The sequence below is a fragment of the Lemur catta genome, chromosome 17, assembly GCF_020740605.2.
Source record: "Lemur catta isolate mLemCat1 chromosome 17, mLemCat1.pri, whole genome shotgun sequence".
In the NCBI taxonomy this organism is placed as follows: domain Eukaryota; kingdom Metazoa; phylum Chordata; class Mammalia; order Primates; family Lemuridae; genus Lemur; species Lemur catta.
Window position 1 is genome coordinate 17172814 of NC_059144.1, and position 24850 is coordinate 17197663.

At 47.2% G+C, this 24850-nt stretch overlaps 1 protein-coding gene across 2 annotated transcripts in view; it reads left to right on the top strand.

Annotated features, from left to right (window-relative positions):
- The window catches only part of PTPRT (protein tyrosine phosphatase receptor type T), a 1002137-nt gene that overhangs the window by 834795 nt on the left and 142492 nt on the right, over nucleotides 1-24850 (top strand). For both annotated transcript variants that reach the window (XM_045528255.1, XM_045528256.1), the window contains one exon: nucleotides 15212-15347. In XM_045528255.1, the coding sequence (XP_045384211.1) occupies nucleotides 15212-15347 (136 nt within the window). The remainder of the gene's footprint in view (nucleotides 1-15211; nucleotides 15348-24850) is intronic.

A 24850-nucleotide genomic window follows, 5' to 3' on the forward strand; every position in this document is an offset into this window, starting at 1 on the left:
GGGTATTCTCATTTTATGGATGAGCAAACTGAGGCTCAGGTGACTGAAAATCACACAACTTGAAAGTAATGAAGCTGGGATTCAAACACAGGTCTGTTATCTTACTCACGGTGGTCTGTGCCCGCAGCCACCGTGAGCACCTGTTATGAGCCAAGGACTGGGAAGCACTACAGTGGAATGGGTCAGGACTGTGTCTCGGAAGCCACATAATTTGCTAGCTGTGGGACTTTGAGCCACACCGTTGCCCTATTTCCTTATCAGCAAATGGGAAGCCAGTTGTTGAGAGGAATATTGAGATAATACACTTCATTGTCTCAGGTGTGCACTATCATAGTAATGATTCTAAACCCATCTTACAGATGAGGAAACTGAGGTCCAGAGAGGAAGCAGGCAGGCAAGCTGTCCTTTGGTAAGACTCAGGCACAACCATCGCTCCTGAGAAACATGGGTGGTTGGGGAGATAGGTAAGAACCCATCACGACCTCAGGCCTGGGGCACCTAACACGCCAGACAGAAATCATGAATCAGGGCTTTCTAGGGAATTGGGATGCAAAGTGGGAGGCTGGATGCAGCAGCACATCAACCCCAGCAGCTGCGGTGGCCCCAGGCAAGAGCAGGACTGAGAGCTGAGTTGGGTGATACGATGCTGCAGTCCCTGAGCCTTTGACCTGAGCACCCTCCAGTCTCCCTTGACCTAGGCCTTGGTTGGTCCCAGAGCGCACATGGGCCAGGGATGTCCCTGCAGACTAGGGGCAGAGCCACAGCTGGAGCTCAGGGAGGCAGGTGACATCCAGGAGCCAGGAGTCACTGCAGAGGACCCTCCTCAGCACTTCTTGGGGGCTGCAAGGCTGACTCTACAGAGCAGGGGCGGTGGCTAGGACTGGGTCAAGTGCACCAGAATACTGTCCTTGTCAACAGCCTTCCAGCAGATGTTCTAAGCTGGACAGACACAAGGCTGCTGCTACATCTTCTGGCTCCCACTTTCTGTTACCAGGCTCCCCACTGAATCAAAAGCTTAATACAGAAGAGGGGTGTCACATCCTTACGGGGTGTCCTCCTGTAGAAGGTGAATGTTTATGCCTCCTTCAAATGAACATCTAATCAGGGAGCATATATGACTGAGGCTCTCACTGCACCTTTTTCTGTCCTGGGATATTCTCCTTAAACCAGAGAGAAATCAGTCTCCAGTCTTCTGTCCAAACTGCCGTTAAATTCAGATTCAGAAACCCAGTGTCATCCTTTCCTTGTCTCTCTCCCTGTCTTCAATATCCAATTTGCCACCAAATCTGACTCATACGTCTCTGAAATCCCTCCTGAGCCTCCCTCCCCTTCTTCCTCACTGCTACACCTCATGTCCAAGCTCCATAAAGTCTTGCTTAGATTATTGTCACAGCTTCCAAACTGGTCTCCTTATCTTCACGTCGGTCCCCTTCCCATACATACTCTCCACTGAAGCCAGAGTGATCATCTAAAAATAAGAATGGCATCCTGATTAAAATGCTCCCGAGGCTGCCCTGGTGCTTTGAGAGAATTAGCCTGAATTAAAGGCCATTTGCTGTCTAGTCCTGTGTGTTCTCCATCTCTGCAACTTTGTTTCCTCCTTAGCATCCTGTGCCCCATTCACACTGGTCATGTGAGTGATACCCGCCTTCCCACATCCTCCTGTCTTTGCTGAGATGCTCTCCATCCATGGTCTGTCTGTCAACTCACCCTCTGTGATCAAGTTCAGACAGCTTGCCGTCTGCAAGGCCTTCTCTGACCCTCACTATCCCAGCCTGCAACCAGAGAAGTTCAACCTCTTCTCCAGGCCAATCAGCACAGAGGACCACCCTGCCTCAGCCCTGAGTGAGGGTCCTCTTGAACGTGGCACGGTTACAGTACAAGCACGTTGTCTTGGAGCTGTTTGGTTTCTGTCAACTCTTTCCCTGTGCCCAGCACACATGCATGAAGGACCTAATGAATGAGCAGGTAGTTACCACTGATAAAGCATGTGCCAGGCACAGTACACTCTTCCTTATGGTGGTTCAAGCAGCCTGCTCACCTTCTACTGTTTTGTTAGGCTGACTGGGGGAGTCATTGAGCACTAGTTTTCAATCCAGGATTTGAACCACCTGCAGCCCCACCTACCAAGCTTCCTGGGGCCTGGGACTCCAGAGCCTTTGAGTTGTGCTCCCCCAAATCTGCTGAGACCAGTCCTGCTGAGTTCAGTGCCTGGACTGGACTCCCATAGTGCTGGCCCAGCAGAGGGTGGGCTGGGGGCAGGAATGGTGGGCAGTTGCAGGGGAGACCCTCTGGCGGGACTAACGCAGTCCAGAGTGCCACTGTGGCCAGCAACAGAAACCAAAACCACAGCATCCTCCTCTTCCACCCTCCTCACCTTCTGCAAACAGCAGAGCTGCTTTTCCGCCCATCCTTTGGGGAGGAGCCTAGATCAGCTTTTAGTACAGAACACAGTGATTCAGTGTTTCTGCTTTCAAAAGCCAAGGGGCAAAGGCTAGAAGAAAGAAAACATGTTCGTGGTGGATTTGGCTGGAATCTCAGCAATCGATGCCGCGCTCACTGCGGCTGATTTTATTGCCCCGGCTTGGGTTAGTTGCACTAATCTGAATTCCGTGCTGCGTGTGTACCTGCTGCTCTCTCTGATCCTGCTCATGTTCCCACTAATCCTTCTATAGATTTCTTGTTTCCTCCTCCCGCGGACCTTCTCTCCTTCCCAGGCACTCTGATGTTTGCTGTCAGCTACATGTTGCAGAGGCGTGATCTGGGCAGAGCCACCCCACCTGGGCACAGCTTTGCTTCTCCTCCTCCTTCTTGCCCCTTTGGGTCAGGTGATACAGTCACTCCATAAGGGATCAATTTGGCCAGAGCTGGCTAGAAAGAATTGAATTATATTTCTGAGTGAGAGCCTTGGGAGCCTTGGCCCCTGGGGCACCCTGCTGTGCAGCTCAGACAGAGGAAGCGAGGAAGTATTGCCCGTGCAGAAGCCTGTGTTCCGCTCAGTCAGGACCAAGCAGGAGCCTCCCATCCCTCTTCCCACGTGCCGTCTGTCCGTTGGCCCTGACCACTGTTGCCCTTTGCATTTTACTTGGTGAAATGCTAAGATCTTCTTGTTTGTGGCCCCTCCCCAGGCTGCTTGGGTCACAGCTCAGCTTAACCCACTATTATGAGTTGAATTGCGTCCCCCAAAAAAGATATGTTGAAGTTGTAACCCCCAGTGCCTGTGAGTGTGACCTCATTGAGAAAGAGGATCTTTGCAGTTGTAATTAGTATAGATAAAGTCGGAAGGGTGGACCCTAGTCCAGTATGACCGGTGTCCTTACAAGAAGAGGACATCATGCTCTGAAGGCAGAGATACAGGAGGATGACACCACGCTGAAGCAACTGCAGAGATTGGAGTGATGCGTCTCCGAGCCAAGGAAGGCCAAGGATGGCCAAGGGCTACCAGAAGCCAGGCAGAAGCAAAGAGAGTATACCCGTCTCAGAGGAAGAGGGGCCCTGCTGCAACTTGATTTGGGACTTCTAGCCTCCAGAACTATAAAAGAATAAGTGTCTGTTGTCTTAACCACCCAGGTTGTGGCAATTTGTGACAACAGCCATAGGAAACTAACACACTTGGAAACACAGGTGTCCTGAGTGCTGGTCAGTGGGCAGCAGTCAAGCCCAAGGCTGTGCTTTTACAGTGGACAGACCTCAGGGAGACCACAGCCAGGCGTTGCCATCCCAGAGAATCTCTTTGTCCCATCCCCTCTTCCCTGTGAGGTCCCCTTGTAGACTGTATTCTATGTTTGGCCCGGACTCCGGCTCTGACCCTTCCTGTTTTTGTTTGGTTTCTGCCTTTTCCCTTTGAACAGTCGTAGCATCCGCTGCTGGTCACGCCCCGGCCTGCGCCTTTGCCTCGCAAACCAGACTGTGGTACCCTGCTGTCCGTGTCCTGGGACTATATGACATTATATGACCCGGAGACTGTCCCTGGTTGGCTTTTGTTGTCTTCTCTACACTTACCGCTTCTGAGAAGGTGTCCCTTGTCCCCGTGCTTCCCTGGGACTGCTCTGAACTCCACAGGAAGAATTATAATCAGTTCAGTGTGACCATGCGCTCTCTCCTACCCGCTGCCTGAGCGAGTCTAAAGGGACTATCACTTTGCTGCAGGGCATCCTAAAGAGTGTGTGTTCTCCTCTCTTACATCTGCTCTTCTCACTAAAGCCTTAATCCCCAACGCAGGCTGTGGGTGCTTCTGTCAGCAGCAGCTAAGCAGCTTTGAGCCCCCTGGGCTCCGGGCTCAAAGCACAGATTTCTGCAAGCCGGGAGCCAGTGCTGTCGGCGGGCACTGAGCTGACTCAGCCCTTCATCCTCATCAGCAGGGCAGGCCTGGTCTGGACCACAGGGAGCCATGGTGGGGAGGGAAGAGAGGCGGCCACTGAGTGGTCCCGGGAGTACCCGTGCTGTGTCCCACTCCACTGATGACTCCACTGGTGGAGATCGAGTCTGCAGTCTGGGTTTGCCTAAGCAGAGCCACACATGCCCTTTCCTGCACACGCCTTTGTGTCAACACCCATCGTGCTGAGCTTTGACTTTCAGTTGGCACACTGTCCTCTCTCGCTGAGCAGGGAGCTCCACGACAGCAGGGTTGTCTCTCAGTTACCTCCCACTCTCAGCACCTTGCTGTACCCGCTAGCATCATGATCCTAGCACCACTCAGGTTAAGCAACATCTGGGCCTTTTCCTCCATCACCAAGGGTTGAACTGGTGCTAATGAGACCAAGGTATTGGATCTCACTTGAGGCCAAGTCCATGTGGAGGTCACTTGGCTTTGTCCAGTTAGTTCCATGACCATGGACTAAATTTTATTTCTGGCCAAAGTCTAAGCACAACTGTAGGCACACTTTGACCCCTCACCGAGGATGCCAGGACACCCCCAAGCCCAAGCCACAGGCTGACTCCTGATCCCTGCTTTAGCCTTGACCATGCCCTGATACCTCACCCCGTCTACAAAGTGTGCCCTATACCAGGTTCTCAGACAACCTTATACCCAAATCTAGGCATAGCTTAAGGTCCTAGTCTAGTCACAGACTGAGCCCTCTCTCTAACCCCAGCTGAGTCCTGGCCGCACTCGTGGGGCAGGCCTCTCCTGGGCACACGAGTGAGCAGCTGGGGTCATCGGGAAGTGTAAGCATACTTCTGGCCCACCAGTGATGAAAAACTCAGCAGGCCATGCCTTACAAGGAGTGTGTCAACAATGACCGTCTGGCACCAGTGGGGCGTGACTGCTCTTAAATAAGCCCGTTTTGCTACACATGAATGGATGAAAAGGCATTTTAGAATAAAGGAGTCTTCTTGCGCCCAGAAGAGATTCTCCGTAAGAGCCTCATTTAGCCATCTCTCCTAGTGTGTGCAGCGTGACTGAGTTAGAATTTGACCTACACAGAGCATTTACGGTGTAAAACAAGGTCCACCTGGAAACACAGATTCAGGGGCTTCGTGGAACCAGGCAGAATCAGCACTTGAGGAGCAATTTATTTGAGTGGCCTGAGTGCTTTCAAACAATCGATTAAAGCTATTCCCATCTAGCAAGGTGCTAACCTTCAACTGAGGCTGAACACGAGGGCAACTTCTGCCAGCAATATTTAGCAGTTTCAGTTGTATAGGCTGTGATGGAGTCAATTCTAACCTCTTAGGACCGGCTGGGTAATATTGAGGGAGCCTGAGATGTTAGAAATGTGTGTCTTCTTTACACTTAACTCGGCACTTATTAAATGCTTTTCCAAAGCAAGGGTAGAGCTGTCTTGGAAAAACTTGTATCTCTGTAGTGTTTTCCAGCTACTTAACATTGACTCTGAGTTAAATCGTGGCTAAAAGCAATTACTGTCATATGATGAATTGAGGCAATTTATTTATTACTTGAGAAACATCCTAGGTGATGTCACTTAGAAGAATGATGGAATAATCCTTCTCAAGTGCTCCGTTACCAACCAGATCTGGAGAGGGAGGCACTGTTCTGAGGCATGGGGGGAGGGAGTCAGCAATTTAAAAAAAAAAAAAATTAGTCACAGTGAGATCAAAGAAAGAGTATGAGAGGCAAAGCAGAACATGGTCACCTAAACTTGAGCGGGACTTGCCTCCCTGTGGAATTACATGGGATGCTTTCGCTGCTAAATATCAAGAAGAGTATTATAGAGAAAGCCCAGGGATTAATAATAAAACTGAATTCAGTGTATGAAGGGCTTGGAGATGGTAGTTGATATACAAGGAAAGCAAAAAGGATGAGGGAACTTGAGCTAAAAAGGTCAAGTTTAAATATCATTTGAGCAAAGCCTGTATAATTTGGCCCATGTAACAAGATTCACAGGACACGTTCATCAATCCCTTGGATATTAGAATATGATGTGTGGGTGCGAGGGCACAAGGGGACACAATCTTCGAGAAGGGCTTATGAATGGAACTGCATGATACAGCAGGTGGCGAACTCGGCATGGACAGTCATAAATGCAAAGGTTTTCATCGGGCTGGTCAAGAGAAGATTCTAGATCTCCTAAATATGGTCTGCTTCTTTCTTCCAGATATTTGAAGAAAGACAACCAAATCTCTCTGCTGAGCAATCTCTCTCCCTAGTTATTAGAGAGATGGCAGAGTAGTATAATAGTTTAAGGAGAGTAACTTTCTGTGCCACACTGCCAGGGTCCACATCCCAGCTCTCCTGCTTGCTCCTGCTGCTTAATCTCTCTGAGGCTCAGTTTCCCCATCTCTGAAATGGGTGTAATGATAGAACTGCTCCACAGTGTTGTAATGAGGATTCAAAGAGATAAAGAGGCTTAAAAAGGCAGCCCAGATTGTAGTAAAAGCCCCGAATATGTGTTAATTCCTTGTTGTTAATTCTATCAGTGTTTCCCATGTGGTCAGGTATCCTAAGCCTTCTGTTTCCATCTTCTGGAAAAATCCGGTTTAACACCTGGCTGTCCTAAAAGCCAGCCACAATTTATCCATCTCAGCCTTGACTTTGCTGAAATCAAGACACAGTACTGGACATTCTCTTTGATTTACAAGTCCAGACACCTCTCAAAAGTGGCAAAGAGGTGAACCTAGTATCACTTGCTCATAGGAAGCACAGGCTGGCCCTGGGCCCATCTGGTCTCCCATTCATCCTTCACTACTGCCCTGTCCTGCTGGGACACACAGGTGACCCCTGCAGGGTGTGTTTCCCAGACCCCCATGCCAGCCGGCCTCTGGGTTCGGCCGATGGGAGACATGCACAAGGGATGGTAAAGCAAAGGGAAGGTAGGAGTCTTCCCCCTCCTGGGCTCAGGCCCCTTCTTCGGCAGCCGCTGTGTCTACTCTATGGCTTCAAGGCCCCCGACGGGCTCCTGGAGTTCCACCTGTTGGGCGATCCTGACCTCTGGGCTCTGACCCTCCACCTCTTTTCATTTCTCTAGTCTGGGCTGGGTAGTGGCTTCCTGTTATTGCTGCCCTCTGGGTTGCCTCACCATTGTCCTCTGATCCCTGTGTACCAATTCTCTAGTAAATTTGCTCCATTTGAAATGTGTGGAGTGGTTTCCCTTGTCCTGGGTTAATGCTGGCTGATGTGGAGCCTGTGCTGCTTTGCAGTGATCATTCTTTCCTTTTATAAATGGTAATGGGGAGAAAACCTGATTTAATCATCCAGTCTATATATTTTTTTTTCCTATATCAACATCACACTTACTAGTGTAAAATATCTGAAATACACATTTTTTTCATTTAACAAAAAAAGTCAGCAACAGCATTTGTTTCTCTCCAGGCTTCTCGCACCCCTCCTGTTCGCTCCAATTTCAGTCCTCAAAGACTGCCAGAGTAGTTCATGATCACAATTACAAATACTCTCAATGCCTTGGGATGCAATTTGTAAAGTCTAGAGGCTCGAATCTAATGAAGTATCCAGATGCTCTCCTATCAACTTCTTTCATATCTTGGACTCTAATTCGATCTTAAAAATAGCCTTCCATTTTGAGAATTTGTTTCCAGCAAAATCAAGAAGGTGTATATTGCATACCTGACTTTAGGAGAGCCAGAAAGTTGCCCAGCTTCCTCATCTTTTCCCTGTTATCTGCTCTTGGCAAAACCCCTATCGTCAGAGATGCCTGCAATGTTTAATACCTTCACTGGCATAGAGGAAGCAGCTTAGAGTCAGGGTTTCAAAGGTTTTCTCTACCGGGTGCCAGATACATGCAAAGCCAGAGTAAAGACAGAGAGACTCTTCAACAACAGAAGTCATTAACTAGACGGGGGTAAACTGCCAGCACAGTAAGATTTGCCTCTGATAAGCCACACTGGGGATAATATGCCCTTGGACAGCTGAGAGGCGACGGTGTGTTTTGAAGTGCACAGCTTTTAGGAATTGTGTCCCCGAGAGTTGGCTTCCTTTCTCTACCGTCAGCAACGATCACCAGCATGGGTTACGCATCCATTGGGATTTACTTGGTTTTATCAATTGCAATTAGATGTTCTTTATCTGTGACTTCTGTTTTTGCTCCATATCTTTATAGGGAAAATTCTCTGAAGTAAAGCTATAGAAGTGGGCCTGTCGCCAGTGAGAGCACTTTGAGAATGAATCATTAATCCCTTGTTGCCGAATTATGTTATTGCTGCCATTAAGTCACGCAGATGTTGGCCTGATACAGGCCCTGCCTCTATGAGGAAAGTTAAGTGAATCGCTCTGGGGGCTCTGCCTGCCTTTATCCTAAGGACTGGAGGGGCTCAGGCAGCAGGTTGCAAGGAGGCATCACTCCAGCCTCTGGCACCCACAGTTCAGGGACATAAAAAAACCCTCTACCACCCTGGGACCGGTTCCAAGGACATGTCGTCGTTATGACACATGGGTGAATAGTTCCTCAGAATTTATCAAGCACTTTTACCTCCATTGTTACATTTGATCCTTAGAAAACCCCTGTGTGAGCTTGGCATTTCTTCCCTCTTTCACAAACGAGGATATCAAATCACACCATCATTAACAGATTCGATCAGGGTCACACAACCAGTCTGTGATGGCATCTGGAGGCAAGCTCACATGTTTCTGATTTGAAACCCATTCTTTTTGACCAGACTCGTAAGACCACAGGATCTCAACATCAAAAGAGGCATAAGAAGTCATGTAGTCCCTTCCGCTCAACGGGGAGCACACTGAGGTCCAGCCAGCTCCTTTCGTTGTCGATGACACGTTGCCCTGCCTTTGAGGGTACCTTGGGAAGGGGCAGGCCAGGAGCAGGATAGACTGCATGGGGGTCCTGTGGCTCTAACGATGACGAGGAGAATTCCTCTCACCAAGATTGTGGGTATCACTGGAATTAGGGGCAACAAGCTGAGGTGGGAGGTGACATCAGTAGACAGACAAGAAAGGTCAGCATCCCATGAAGGTGAGGTGTCCGGGGCTTGGTTAAGCATCCAGGAAGGTGAGAACAGGTAGAGACAGAGTGGGCGAGTAAAAGGAGGGCTAACTCTGACACAGGAATTGGAAACGACAACCGATTCCATCCTCTCTCTGCATCGGCTTGCTACCTTGGAAGGGCCCGCTCTGGGCTTTAGCCTCAGCTGGGTAGCTCTTCCGCATTGCAGCTTTTCCTGTGTTGGCCCCCAATCTACCCCCTGTCACTTTTACCCATTGATATTAGCTCTGATCTTTGAAAAGTCAGTGATCTCTGGACTTCAGTGTGCACCTGGATCATGTAGAGACCTTGTTAAAATGCAGCTGCTGATTCAGGAGTCTGCAGTGGGGCTTAAGATCCTGCATGTCTGATAAACTCCCGGGTGATGCTGACATTCTGGACATTGGACTGCTTTTGGAGTACCAAGGCTCTGGGCCTGTCTTCACCCTGGAGGTCCCACTCAAGGGGGCTGAGTCCATAGTTAGACAGGACTCACCAGAGTGGTGAGTGTGGAGCAGAGCAGAGCAGCAACACCCTTGTTGAGACTAGGGAGTCGCTGGGGAAAAATCAGTGGGGGTGGTTGTTTGGGAGCAGGGGAAGAGGCAATAGAGAGACAAAACATGGCAACTGGGCCCTATGTAAAGAGCTGCTATTGAAGGAGGGGAGTGGATTTTAAGAAACCAAGAGCCATGCTTTGGGCATCAAGTTTCCATATGTAAGAGTAGACAGGTAGCATATGAAAAGCCAGATGAGGACTCCGGGCTGGAGCTGGAAGGAGACTAAGCCATCGTGGCTTTAGGAGAAAGAGCAGACAGCAGGAGGCAGCAGCAGCTGCTTTGAGAGAACTGGCTCACCCTTCGGGAGTGCTCAGAGATCACAGGGCATAGCTGGTCTGGGTATAAGGTCAGGCTTGCAGCCTCATGTTAGAGATAGCAGTCTCCTGCCAGGGCAAGCTGAGTTCACAAGACTGTTTTTGATGATCGCATCACACTCAAGTAGAGCCTTAAAGCTTCTCCAATTGGATAAATGTATCACCTGGTGGTCACCTGGTCGCCAATTCCGATTTACTTGGACTGTTCTCACCTTGAGTCCCATGGAGGGCAGAGATGAAGAGGATTCCCCCTTCTCCCAGTTCTCAAATTCCTGGTCCCTGCTTAACAGACAGGAATCACCAGAGTCAGAGACAGTCTTTCAGGGACTGGGACTCATATTAAGGCTGACCGTGATGAAAAGGGTGGGCTTCAGGTGAGAGCAATCCAGCCACTATCTCACTGAAGGGCTTCCAGTCTACCCCTCTGAAAAGCCCCCTTGGGTTCTGGGGCCACTGAGTCAGACAGGCAGCCTCCTGTGTGGGCCCAGTGCTGGCATCTGTGGAAAGCCCATCACACGGCCGGGAGGCCCTGTAGACACCAAGCCTGGTGTGCTTCCCTGTAACTGCTCCCACCCGGCTCCACTGGGCACTTACAGTGTGAGCCCTGGGGACCCACTCCTGACTGCCACAGGAGCAGGACCATCCCACCCTCTGTCCATCCCTTTGTTTTTGTTTTTGTTTTCTCCCAGATATAGGAGCCACATGTGAATGTGGTCTGGCCTTTAGTCCCAGGGCCATTTCCATTGTTCCTGTATTGCCTTTGAACACTGATGGCACCCTTCCTTTATGAACAGAGGCAAAATTCCCCAGAGTCGAGAGCAAGTCCTCTTAAAGAAGTGAAAGTTGGGTTTCCAAATCCCAAGGCAAGCTCACATCTCTGTGTGTGAACTCTGGTTGGACCAGCCAAGCATGGCTCCTCCTAAAAACTTCTTTGTGTAGTCTGTGATTTCAGCTCTGATGCCTGTTGGCTGAACTCATTGAATTTGTCTAAACCACTGAGCTCTGACCTTTCAGACAGCCTCCCTCAATCCCCTGGGTGTTCCTCTGTGGCCCTCGAGTATGTTCTATTGGTTCATGGTCACTGCTGAAGATACTTCTGTTTAGGAACATCTTGGAATTGGCGGTGGGGGGAGATTTTCTAATACTCATCCAAGATCTTCACTTTCCTTTGGCTACGGAGCTTGATTCTACCCTAGGAACAGCAGTGGACACAATGGATCACTACCTCGTTTTTGTAACAATCTCTTCTCTTGGCTCTAGGATGTTACATTCTCCCAGGTTTGCTTCCTACCTGTCTGGCTGTTCCTGTTTCCTATACAGGTTTATCCTTCTTTACCCACTCACCAAGTGCCGCAGACCCTCAAGACTCTATTCTAGGTCTGCTTCTCTCCTTATTCCCTCCCTGGGTGACTTCATCAACCCCCCTGCTTCAAACACCATCTATGTGCATATGACTCACACATTTTCACCTCCAGCTCAGATATTTTTTCAGAGCTCCAGATCTGCATTTTTAACTACGTACTTTTCTGGAGTATCTCTCAGCTCAAATTGTCCCAAATACACATATTTTCTCCCTAAAACTATTCTTTTTCCATTGTTTCTGGAACCCATAAACATCACTCTCATCCACCTTGTCATACAAACCAAAGACGTGTGGTCATCCGTGACAGTTCTTTCTCCTTTATTCCCCATATCCTATCCATCAAAAGATTTTTTAGCTATATCTCTTTCAAGTAATTGTCTCTTTTATCACCTCTCTCTATCTTCACTGTTATTACTTGAGACTAAGCCATTACCACCTCCCACCTGGATTCCTGCGATGATCTCAGAATTCATCTCCCCAGTCCACTTTGGTTCCACCCTGAAGCTGGAATGGTCTGTTGGAAACACAAATCTGACCATATCATTGCTCCATGAATAACACTTAAGTGGCTCCCTATGTTTCTTGGGCTAAAGAACAAAATCCCTCTTTGTAGCCTATAATGTCCTGTGTAAATTGGTTCCTGCTGCCCTCTCCAGCTTCTTTCTGATCCTCCCCTCCTTGATTTCTCACCCTCACATTTCTTTTATGTCTTGAATGTGCCAGAGTGCCCGCCCCAGTGCACAGCCTTGGCCAAGGCTACGTCTGCTGCCGCTCCCATATGCTCCTCTCTTGCTCCCGCTGCCTAGTTTTAGCCTGTCTTCCCTTGGAGCTCACCCTGCTGGCCACTTCCTCCCAGAAATGACACTCGTTTTCCTTTTATACACATTCCAAATGTCATGTGCCCCTCTGTTCAAACCATTAACAGTGTTGAAAATTCAGTATTACCGATTCTTGGTTTATTAATTGTATGCCCCTAGTCCCAACCACTGCTAATTGTAGACTCTTTGAGGGCAGGAACTGTGCCTGTTTTGCTCACCACTGTATCACCAAATGCCCGGCACATGTGGGTCCTTGTGATTGTTTACTGAAGGAGCAAAGTGTGAGTTTCATTAGACCAAGCTAATCACAGAGTTCCTAGGGTAAGGAGATCCTGTCCAGGGGCTCTTTGCCCGTGTATGCCAAGTCTCTAGACTTGGACCCCATAGCAGGCACTGAGTGAAATTTAGCTGTGCCAGTGCATGAATGCTCCAGAGCCAACCCTTCCTCCAAATCTTAATAAAAGACTCTGTCAGTATAGAGGAAATTGTGATCTGAAGTGCTCCACTTCCTTTATGCTTGATACATGGTGGCTTAGCCATATCTCCAAACCAGGAGACAGAGGCTACATAGGAGCTATTCGGAATAAGCCCCAACCCTGGAAAGTCAGACCAGCCCTGCTACAGACAGGCTGGCTAACTCCCCCAGGCATTCTCTAGGCTGTACATTGGCAGAGTCTGTTCAGGTAGCCCTGGAATTGGATGAGCTTGGGAAAGGAATGAATAAAATCCTTCATCCGTAAGGCTTCCCAGAGGAATCTTGGACCCTACAGACAGCATAGTTTGGCACACAGCACGTGGGTGATCAATAGCAAAATAATGAATGACTGAATGAATAAATGAAGCCAACAATTTGATTCACTCACCTTTATGTCATTTCATAATCATCTGTTAAGCATCGATTATTAAGGAGGAAGCCCTGTGCTAGACACTGGCATTAGAGAGATGAATAGGATGCACCCTCTTCCTTAAGACTTACTATTCTCACTGGGGAGACTTGGCTAAGTAAACCCAACTTGTCTAAGTTACAGCAGTCTGGGGCAAGTGCTCTGAGAGAGGAAACCCTTGACACTGGTAAGCCAAAACAAAGGGATGCATCAATGTGCTAGAGGGCTGTTCTAAAACATCATGAGTTTGGGGAAATCAGAACAATAGCGTATGGGTAGTAGCATCTCTTAAACTCAAGGCTCAGCTGAGTTCTGTGAACACATGACTAAGAAAAGGAGAAAACTCAATTTAGTTCCACGAGAACAAATGTGTGTGGGCAGAGACGTCATCCCTTGAGCTAAACAGTGAACAACCGCAAACATTTAGGGAGCCGTTATTACCAGCCAGACTCTGCTAACATGGGAAAACAAAGATAAACGAGGCATAATCCCTCACTTCTGAAAAGCTTGCAGACCACTGGAGGAGACAGATGTGGAGACAGATAACTAATAATATTGATGCATCGGGGTAAGAGAGATTGTGAGGTTTGCGCAGTGTCATAAAGTGTTAACAGAATTTAGAGGAGAGAGAGAAACTCTCCCAGGGGCACATGCGCCAGAGAAGGTGCACTGGCTGATGAAGGATGTGCTGAGGCTGATGTGGCAAAAAATGAGGAATGAGTTAGGACGTTCAGCTGCTCGCACAAATGTGGCACCGTTGGGAATGGAATATGAAGGGGAGCAGGAGGACGTTCACTTAGGGTGCTGGTAACCTCAGGACCACTCTCCAGAATGTCTGAAATCAGAAGTCGCCTCTGATCCCAAGAACATGGCATGAGGAGGCTGGGCTTTGGCATTCTTTGACTGCTTATTTTTGCTACGGCATAAGCCAAATGGTTGTTTTAGGGATAGTGGGATTGAGAAACTAGGGGATTGAGAGTTGAATTCAAGGTTTATGACCACTAAGGTCTAAACTTGGAGGCAGAAAACCTGTGGAAAACCTGTGGAATCCTGACCCTGACCTTGATCAGTTAACCTTTAGCAAGTTCCTTAAGTTCCCTTGGTTTCCTCATCTATAAAATGGGAAAATCAATGTCTATCTTCGGGAATGTTTTGAGGATTGACCAAGCTAGATCCATGAACTCTGCACAGGTTGAGAATGTAGTAAGTGGCCAGTTTCCTGCCTTCCTCTACTGGGGATGGAGGCAGTGAATTAGCACCTGGTAGAATGCATTGCATTAGACTCATGGAGCTAATCAGATTTAAGGGTTTTTGGAATCCAAGGCAGTTCCCCTTAATACACTAACTTTTTACCCTACCATTTGTTTCATGTGAGGAATAAAACAAATGCTTTTTTTATCTTTAGAAGTCCAGTGATTTTAATTGTGTTGCCTTAACATGAAGTTGTCATTTCCACCATTTACCTGAAAGACTAAAGTAGGGTTAGGTACAATTCCATGAACCCAAACACTGAACTGTAGATCAAATGGTTTGATCCTAGGGACAAAGCTCTAGGAGATAAAAATTTGCCACTTGATCTCACTGGAGGGAAAAGGATGCTCCAACACAGCACATACATGACCTTAAGCAACTTCTTTCATTTCTCTGCATGTCAGTTTCTTCATATGCAAAAGATCTAATAATCGCAACCTCACAAAGGATTAATCCTTAAAAAAGGTAAATCCTTAAAAGGTATCAAATGGGACAATGTATATAATGCTCTTAGTACAGTGCCTGGCACATAGTTAGCTCTCGAAAAAAGGAAGCTGTTGCCATTATGTTTATTGTGAAGTCGCATGTGTGAACCTTTTCAACATCTTTGCTTTTTCCTGTTCCACTCCAAGGTGCCTCCACCCAGAATTCTAACACCATGGAGCCAGAGAAGCAGGTGGACAACACCGTGAAGATGGCCGGCGTGATCGCTGGCCTCCTCATGTCCATCATCATTCTCCTGGGCGTGATGCTCACCATCAAAAGGAGGTGAGTCTCTGCCACTGCCCTAAAGACTCTGCTGACCCCATGCTGACCTGCCATGTGGTCAGGTCACTGCTCTGTGGATCACTGTCCAGCAGGGATCTTCTGATTTGGTTGTCATGGTCCTGAAATACTTGGGCCAACTGTGGCTCACTGTGTTGGTACCCGAAGGGTGTATGCTGCCTGCTCGGCAAGTAGCCCTCAGATGCCTGGTCTCTAAGGGGCCAGTGGTCTCTACAGCTGGGCCACCTGGGTGTGCAGTGGGTTCTCTATACCATGAAATGAGTCTTCCTGGAGTTGCCTGCTGTGCTGTGATCAGTCATGTCATCGAGGCAGCTGGGGAGCCCCTGGAATATCTGTGAGCCCAGAAATGCAGTTGCAGGAAAGGAATGCTTTGTTCTTTTCACCTCCAAGCATCCCTGATTTCCATCGGTCAAGTAGCAGCATCCCAAGCTGCCCTCTGCTTGAGATAAAAAGCCTACAGGGATGCTCCTATTCCAGGCTCCTTCCTACTCCATGTCCCCCCAGACCTTCCCAGCTGGGTTGTTGCTGCTTGTCACCTCTTAATATTCTGTCTCCCCAGGCACCTCGGGCCAACTAACGCAGTTTTCTCCTACTGTGTATGTTTCTGCCAGTGGCGTTGCTCATGAAAGCAAGGGTGCAGATTCCTCCCTTTTCCCAGAATTTACTACACCAGCATCTCCTGGTTAGGAGATGTTCACAGACTTGAGGATAACACAAGGGAATTACAAGGAGTGAAAGCAAATACAAGGAATGAATATCGCCTATCGCTGACCTCCAGGTGCATTGGTTATTCCTCTAAACAGGAGTCCTGCTGACCTCCTCTCCTTACCCCTGCCTGCCACTGTGTTACCAGGCCTACTTCCCACCTCCACGTCTTCTCAGTTCCAAAGCCAGGGCCCCAACCTTAGCTCTACCTCCCCTCTCCCCTGTCTTCCAGAGCAAACAAAGCATTTACCCACATTATAATATGTGCTATTAATATAATGTGCTCTGCCCCCAGTGAAAAGAGCCTTTTATATTATTAACCAAACTAATACCTCAGCCTGAAGCTCTGGGTTTTGGTTACACACAGAGTTCAGGGCAACCCCAAGAACTAGGGCCAGGGACTTGCTTCTGTCTGAAGGATAAAAAATGCGCATGAAACTTGCTCCCCACCAGAACAAAGGGATAGAATTCCCCCAAGACTAATGGCAGCTTCTGCCTTAGAAACCACATGAATATAAATGCAGAAAATAAAATTTAAAAAAAGCAGTGTCCCCATGTCCAGCCACCAGTGATTCAGAGAGAGAGATACCGGGGTTCCCACTACACATGCAGTTGGCCCTCTCTTAGCCATGTAGGCACCAGAATGTCCCTCTGTCTTTCTCTCATGATTCTGTTTTGAACCTGTTTTGAGCCTGTCCTTCCTCTGGCCAGGGCAGTTTATGTTAGGACAGCCTTTCTTGACATCTTTTGTCTGACAGGATCACTCCTTGCCTCAAAATCTCGGCAGAATGGCTTAAGAATTAAGGTTCTCATCCAGCTACTGATTTTCTGGTGGGAGGGACCTAGGGAGAAGAGAAGGTGCTGTGTTAATATTGGGGGTGAAAAGTCCTCACAGGATTCAAGACAGCAGTGTTATCACATCACCATCATCACCGATGAAACGTAGCCGTATAATACGTCTCAGTGACTAGGCAGCTGCTATTATATGAGGCAGGACACAAGTTTAGATTTCTCCGGGGGCAATAAGCATGTTGCACATGGAAGACCATTGACATACTGTTAGAGGCAGAGGTGAGTTTGGGATTGTCTACTTGGAAAAAGTAACCAATTTAATGGAATTGAATATCTCTTTAATAGGCCAGAAATTCTCTCATTCTTTGCCACTGATTTGTAAGTCAGATATACTCTTCCAATTTTGCTCTTTCTAAAGCCTGGCTTAACCCACGTCACCGTCGTCTGTGAGCTTGTGAAGAAATTTCACTTCCTTCTCAACAGCTATTTCTGAAATGTGTGACTTTGGGGGAGGGAGGAAAGGGCTTTATGTTTCCAGGGTGGGAGCAACTAGGAAGCGAGTCCTTGGTATGGTTCTAACCCTCTCCGAGTGTCTGCCTCAACTCTCCTGTCTATCAAAACTGTCCATCAGACCAATCCACAGGCAGCGTCATATGATCACCATCCGTCCCCAGGAGGCAAAACTCGGACATCGCGGTGGTGGGATGGGAAGGCGCCCATCAGAGTTTACTTACACAGTATCTTTTGGAGAAAATAGGACATTTTGCTGACCTAGTTGATAGAAACAGTTTAGAGATGGATGGAGAGAAGAGGCGAAAATGTGGATCAAGAGAAAAATTATCCACCGTGATTTGATTTTTGTGAGAGCTTTCCCTGATCATCACCTAAGTGCACATTTGGGAATAACACCAATTGGGTATCGCACTGAGGTGGGGGGTGGGGGGAAGGGATGGGTGTATACCTACATGATGAGTGTGATGCGCACTGTCTAGGGAATGGACACACTTGAAACTCAGACTGGGGGGATGGGGGGGCATGGGCAATGTATATAACCTGAACTTTTGTACCCCCATAATAAGCTGAAATTAAAAAAAAGAGAGAGAGAAAAATTAAACACAGGCCTGTACCCTTTGCACTAACGATGTCTTTCTGTGCCAAAGGACAGTGAAAGGTGTGGTGAAATCCTCTGTGCACCTTTTCTGAACTTAGCCCCGTATATAAATATAAGTAAACTTCATGGTCAGTTGAGTCTGCTACTAACTTACTCCTGGCCAGAATGCTGTCCACATCTACGTAAAAGAAGAAGATTTAAAATAAAAGAGACTCCCAAATAATAGGCTAATCACCACAGCTCAGGCTCTTACTGTCAGCACCTGTTTAGCCTCCCATCATTGCCTAGCCTTCCTGGATCCAGGAGTTCTCAGAGGTCAAACACCTGCTACGCTCCATCCACTAGCTCGAACTTTCCTGGGTCTTCTCCCTGCCCTCCATGTGCACAGGCATAGGTGCTTTCTGGTTTTGTTTTGTTTTGTTTTGTTTTGTTTTCCTGCTCCTAATAGATTCCACTGACTCAAAGTCTCCCTGAAGCTACAGCCACAGTTGTTTCCAGCTTCTCCCTCTAAAGACTTCACCATGGTTGGCCTTAGGGCTTCCTCTTCACTCTCCAAAGAGAATCTTTCTCTTGCCATTAGGGGTTTCTGTCATGACACAGAACTGAAAAGCAGGAAGACAATGGGCTTGAAAGACAAAAGATGAAGGGGAGGGCTAAGTTAACTTAAATTCAGACAACTGGGGGAAAATGAGGGAAGAAAAGAGAGAAAGGGAGAGAGACAGACAGCCAGACAGACAGAGAAATATCAAAAAGGCCCAAGGGATGTTTTGTTGCTGTTGCTTAGGTTTTTTTTGTAACAGGGTAGGGGGTCTTGAGAAATGGAAGGCAGAAAGAGATATGAGATGTTGGAGGATAATTCAAAAGGAATTCTCTTATAGTTTGCAAGAGATGCAAGTTAAAGTTTAGAATTCTTTTGTATCACCTTGGCTGATTAGACTTGGATTCTTTGAATGTGGAACCATGCAGAATCGGGACTACATAAAGACACCCAGGGTTATGAGAGCATTATAAGAAGGGATCCTGGAGCCCCTCACTGATGGAGTTAGTTACTGGTGTGGTTTCAGCCACATTCGCTGCAAAATATCCATCGTTATGCTGTGACAAGATAATGGCTCCATCTTTTTCTCCTGGATCTATTGATCACATATATACCTCAGAATGTTCTAGAATGGATGCCACATGCCATTATGTCATAGAACACACCTCCTTTTCATGAGGACCATGTTGAGTCTTGACATTGAGAGAGACCCTCATCGCTGACTCAGCACTGCAGTCCTGGTCATCTTCATCCCCTGTGTCCTCCCCTTAGAATAGTTGGACATCCTTACCCACAAAACAATGGGCAATCAAGGAGTTGCAAGGCCACCTCTGTGGTTCCTCAGCTTGATACCACAGGGCACTGTGCGCCTTCAATGCAAATTAAGGTGGAAAGCTCAAGTTTTAGTGCCTAAGCCAGTATATCCTAATGGTTGAAGGTATTTATAAGCCACTCACTTATGAGAAGATCTCCACTTTAATTTTTGTGGGGTGTGGAACTATATGCGTATGCCCACATGTGTCTTATAGTTCAATTTTACATCTTGGGACACACTTCCTGGAGTCTGAGCATGGTCCCCCAAAGCTAAAGGTACAGTCTGCACTTTTACACAGGGTAACACCAGAGCCAGGTTATGCAGGATTCTTTGGCAGAGCTGCACCCCAGGACTTGTCTGGGTCCTACATTAACCTCTCCATCCCTTCTTACTTTGCAAATGAGAACTAGGCAACTTTTAGGGAGATATTTTCAAAATTGATACCATGCATGGTTCTAGCCACTAGGAATAACTGCCTGTCTCCTCCCCTCCTCCCCCACCCTGCCCTTCCTGGTCTAGTCTAAACTTTCCACAAACCACACCCTATCTGTCCAAATGGTAACTTTTCCAAGAGTGTATTTGTACTGTCTTGAGTTTGAAATATGAGTGTCTACTGTAAGTTATAAAATATATGCATCTCTGGTTATGCATTGATCCTCTGTGATTTGTATCTGCCCTCCAGTGGCTCCCAACCTAATGGATGCAGACACCTTGTAGCTGTGGGTCAGGAATCAGAAAAACTGGATCCAAATTTTCACAGTCCTGTTTATTTGCTGTTAACCTTGGAGAAGCAAGTTAACAAATCTCAGCCTTTGCTTTGTCCTCTCTGAGATGTAGCCACTTTTAAGGGGCTAGTCTGAAGATCAGATGAGCTAATGGTTGGGATAGGTTTTGTTCACTGGTCCTGCCGAAGGAATTACAATGCACAGTATCTACAGGGACATCCATCTCCACATGACTGTCAATTGTACCAGCTCCCCACCCACCGCTAACATGGTAACAGCAGTGTTGCGATAAATACCCACACACTGATCTACTTTGTTCATTTTCCATTTAAACTGCTGCCATACTCTGATTTTAATCCTCCTAATAATCATGGTAGGGCATGTCTTTTGCTTTTTTGAGAAGAGAAAACTGAAGTTCAAAAAGGTTACATGAGTTTGCCATGGTCTTAGGCAGAGTTAAAATGCCAACTGAGACTCTGTGGCTCCAGAGCCCATGCTGCTGACTTCTGCTCTATCTGTCCATGGAGACTGGCAGCAAACAAGCAAATCCTGGACTAAGAAACAGGTGACCCAAGTTCAGGTCCCATTTTTCCTCTCTGGGCTTGTTTTCCCCAACTTCACGATACTCTTCCTTTGTGCATATGCTTTCTCTGAGTGAAATGTCTTGACATTCTTCACCTACAAAGTTCCTGTCACCCTCAGCCTCAAGACCTTCCAAGTAGGACTCCCAAGTGTTACCTCCTCAATGAAGTCTTCCCACCAGCCCCCAACTCCAGACAGACCCAATGGCCCTCCCCCGCATGCAGCCACTGTGCCAAAGGCACAAGTCTTCATTTGTGGATTTGTCATTCTACCCAGTGGTTGCAGTTTTGCTGGCCTTGAAGACGGAAATGGCCTAGAGGGAATGAGCCTTCACTTCAGTCCTCTCTCAGTAGAGCTCCATTGTCCTGGCTCATCTGTCCCTGGTCCTCTACCTTGAAAATCCCTCAGGTGTTTCATAGTCAAAGTCAAAATCATTACCTACTCCCCAACTCGTTCACAATCCTTTTTTTTTTTTTTTTTTTTTTTTTTGAGACAGAGCTTCACTTTGTTGCCCAGGCTAGAGTGAGTGCCGTGGCGTCAGCCTAGCTCACAGCAACCCCAAACTCCTGGGCTTAAGCGATCCTACTGCCTCAGCCTCCCAAGTAGCTGGGACTACAGGCATGTGCCACCATGCCTGGCTAATTTTTTCTATATATATTTTTAGTTGTCCAGATAATTTTTATCTCTATTCTTAGTAGAGACGGGGTCTCGCTCAGACTGGTCTCGAACTCCTGACCTCGAGCGATCCACCTGCCTCGGCCTCCCAGAGGGCTAGGATTATAGGCGTGAGCCTCTGCGCCCGGCCTTCGTTCCCAATCTTATGTCCCCATCTCACTGACAGGCACTAACTACTACCTCCCATCCAATTAGTCCAACAGATGGGATTCCAACACCCCAGATTCCTCTAAACCTGAATCTTTACATTCTTTTGGTCACATCCTCTCTCTTTCTCTCTCTCCCCCAACTCCTCTTCCCTGGGGAAGGCAGCTATGGCTCTATTGCATGAGTTTCCTCACTGGCTACCTGACGTCACCCTACCCCTCCAACCCACCCTCCACACTGTAGCCAGGGTAATGTTTCAAAAATAAAACTTGTACTCCCAAACCCATTGTCTAAACTCCTTCACTGTCTTCTCTCCCTTATAACAATGGTTCATGGGGTGGGAGTGAAGGAAGAAGCACATGTCTGGGGAACGCTACCTGGCTGTGCTGTGCCCCCATCCACAGCGGTCCTGGCAGGTCTCCGGTCTCACCACCACTCCAATTGTTTTTCCTATGAACTTTTCTCCTTATTCAATGCCTGTGTTCCTCAGCTCCATGTGACCAGATATTATCCAAGTTTAAGGTCTATTTCAAGAATCATCTTCTCCAGTAAATCCTTCCTGACCTCCATCTAGACACAGTCTCTTCCCCAGCTGGATCCTGTCTTGAAGGATCCATGTTATGTTCTGCCTTATATTTGTCCTCTGTATTCATATCATATCTCCTCCACTGAACCATCAGCCGTCTATTCTGATTCATCCTTATCTCAAATATGCCTTGCAAATACTGGGAATTCCCTAAAAACATGTTGAATGGGAAAGCCCAGTGAAATGAGAACAGATGGTGCCCAAGATCGACACTCTGTCTCTTGTACAAGAGAGCGTCACTCAGAACACAGCCCCAGGTATCAGCATTGAGCATTGATGGTGCACCAAGTCATGTGGTAGCAGGGTGGCAGGGCTGGAGGGCAGTACGTGAAAGACATGCCATGGCCTGAGCCTTTAGAGGACACATTGTCTAGTCAGGCTGAAAGAAAAGCAAAAACAATGAGGCAATCAGAAAAGCTAACTATTGGATGAGCTAAAAGAGGCAGGGCATGTTACTAAATTAGAGTGTGCTACAGATAAGAAAACTGAAACACATAGAGTTTAAGAAAATTGTCCAAAATCACACAGTTAATAAGTGGCAGAGCTGAGTGTCAAACTTGGGCAATGTGATAGTGGAGTCCACACACTGAAACACCATCTAACCTGGACTAACTATAAAACAGAACCCGTGGAGATGCTAACTTGTGTGGCATAATTTTGAGTGATTTGCTGAGGTGGGAAAACAGCCCAAACAAAATGTGTCATTTTCTCTTGTCCGCCCCATTCTAAACTGCTTCTGACTACACACTCTGAAAAGTGACCCTTTCTCCTATTTGCACTCATGTGGGCAGCCACTCAAACTGGAAACTTGGGAGTCCTCTTCAATATGCCCACATTTGATCGCATGTTGATTGTGTTTCTTAACCACCTTCCAGTTCCCCACTTCTGCTCCATCCTCACGACCACTGTAAAGGGGCCCCCAATATCTCTTGTCTTGCCCCTGCTGCAGTAGCTTCCATGATCCCAACTGCTCTCCTGTCTGACTTTCTCCTCACCCTCCTGCCAGAATTATCCATTTAGAACAAACATTTGGCTACTTGGCATCTTTAGTTTTTCCTATCACATGTAGGACTGAGACTAAATTCCTTGAGCTCTTTGGGACCCAGCCCTTTGAACCTGTTGACATTCCCACTTTGCTAACCCACCTGCCCAGTCCTCAAATACAGTTCAATGTGCCTAAAATTACCTTCCCCCTCTTCCATGTGGCTTCGCTTTAACTTCACAACTCTGGGCATCACAGATTCTGGACCATCTTGCTGTTTTCCTCCCCACCTCTAACCCCAGGTATGACCCCACAGTTCCCTGTGTTGCTGCATCATACCAATTGTCACTCCAGAAGACAAGACAACATAGTGGTTGTCAACACAGACACTTTATGTCAGACTGCCTGGATTCTCACCCTGCCCATGCCACTTAACAGCTTTGTGACCCTGGGCAAGTTGCTTAACCTCTCTGAGCCTCACTTTTCTCATCTGTCAAATGAAGATAATAATGTCTCATAGGGTTATGATTAGGATTAAATAAAATAGCTCACATAATGTACTTATAACAGTACCTGGCACATAAATGATCTCTCACTATTTAAGTGGTAGCTATTATTACACCTATCTTATAATTTTTTTCTGGCACTCTCATCAGTCATGTGGGCTGGATCGGGATCTTATTTGTTTCGTATCTGTACTTGGAAGAGACAAGTATAGAGTTCGCTCTTGAGAATTTTTTACTGAATTAATGATGGAGAGATGGATGAATGGATGATGGATGGATTGCTGGATGGATGGATGGATGGATGGATGAGTGGATGGATGGATAGATGACAGAGTAGGTTTATGGAATAGTCAGATAGGTAGATGGATGGATGGGTAGATGGGTGGATGGGTAGATGGGTGAATGAGTGGTTTATGAGCTAGATGGATGGGTACATGGTTAAATGGGTGAGTACATAGACAACTAACAACCTGTTAAACTTGGTCCTGTTTAAATGGTATGGAACAAAGGAAAACTGTGCCCGAAGTCAATCTTGTCAGCCAGTTGAAAAGAAGGTTCTGCAGTATGTGATTTATTAAGTTTCAGGTTATTGGGGGTTTTTTTTGTTGTTTTGGAGGTTTTTTTTCCTAAGCACAACTGTCTTCCTGCTCAGGATTTTTGGTTTCAGGCAATCTGTTACTTGCAATATCACTGTATCCTTGTAAATTTAGACCTTCAGTAAATCTTCTTCAAGGCTTAGAAAAAGCACACAGGTAAACTGGTCACAGAGTAAAGACCTGTGACACTTGCCCTGGAAGACTTTGCAGTTAAATCGGGAAAAGATACTCAATTAATAGAAGTTTGTTGATCACCGTCATCCTGGAGTTGCCTTGAAGCTAGGTCAAGGAAAGCATTGGCTTTTGGTGACATCCGGGATAACTCAGAGAAACTACTTGGAAGAGGTGGTCTGTGGTTTGAAGGTGAGGAAGGAGGCATGTTGCCTTGAGGATGTGGCTCAGGAAGAGTTGATTCCTGCAGGTTGAGAGCAGAAAAACTAGAGGGTCCAGATGCTGAGTGTAACCTGATCCCAGGAGCAGGTGGCAGCTGACAGTGAAGAAATCCAGCCCAGGATGGAGGTCTTTGACCTAGTGAGAAACAGCGACCTCTTAGAACCTCAGAATCTTCATCTAAAAGGCAAATAGGATGACTTTTTTTCCTTTGGGTAGATACCCAGTAGTGGGATTGCTGGATCGAAAGGTAGTTCTACTTTTAGTTCTTTGAGGTATCTCCATACTACTTTCCATAGAGGTTGTATCAGTTTGCTGTTGGGCAGGAGGGCAGGA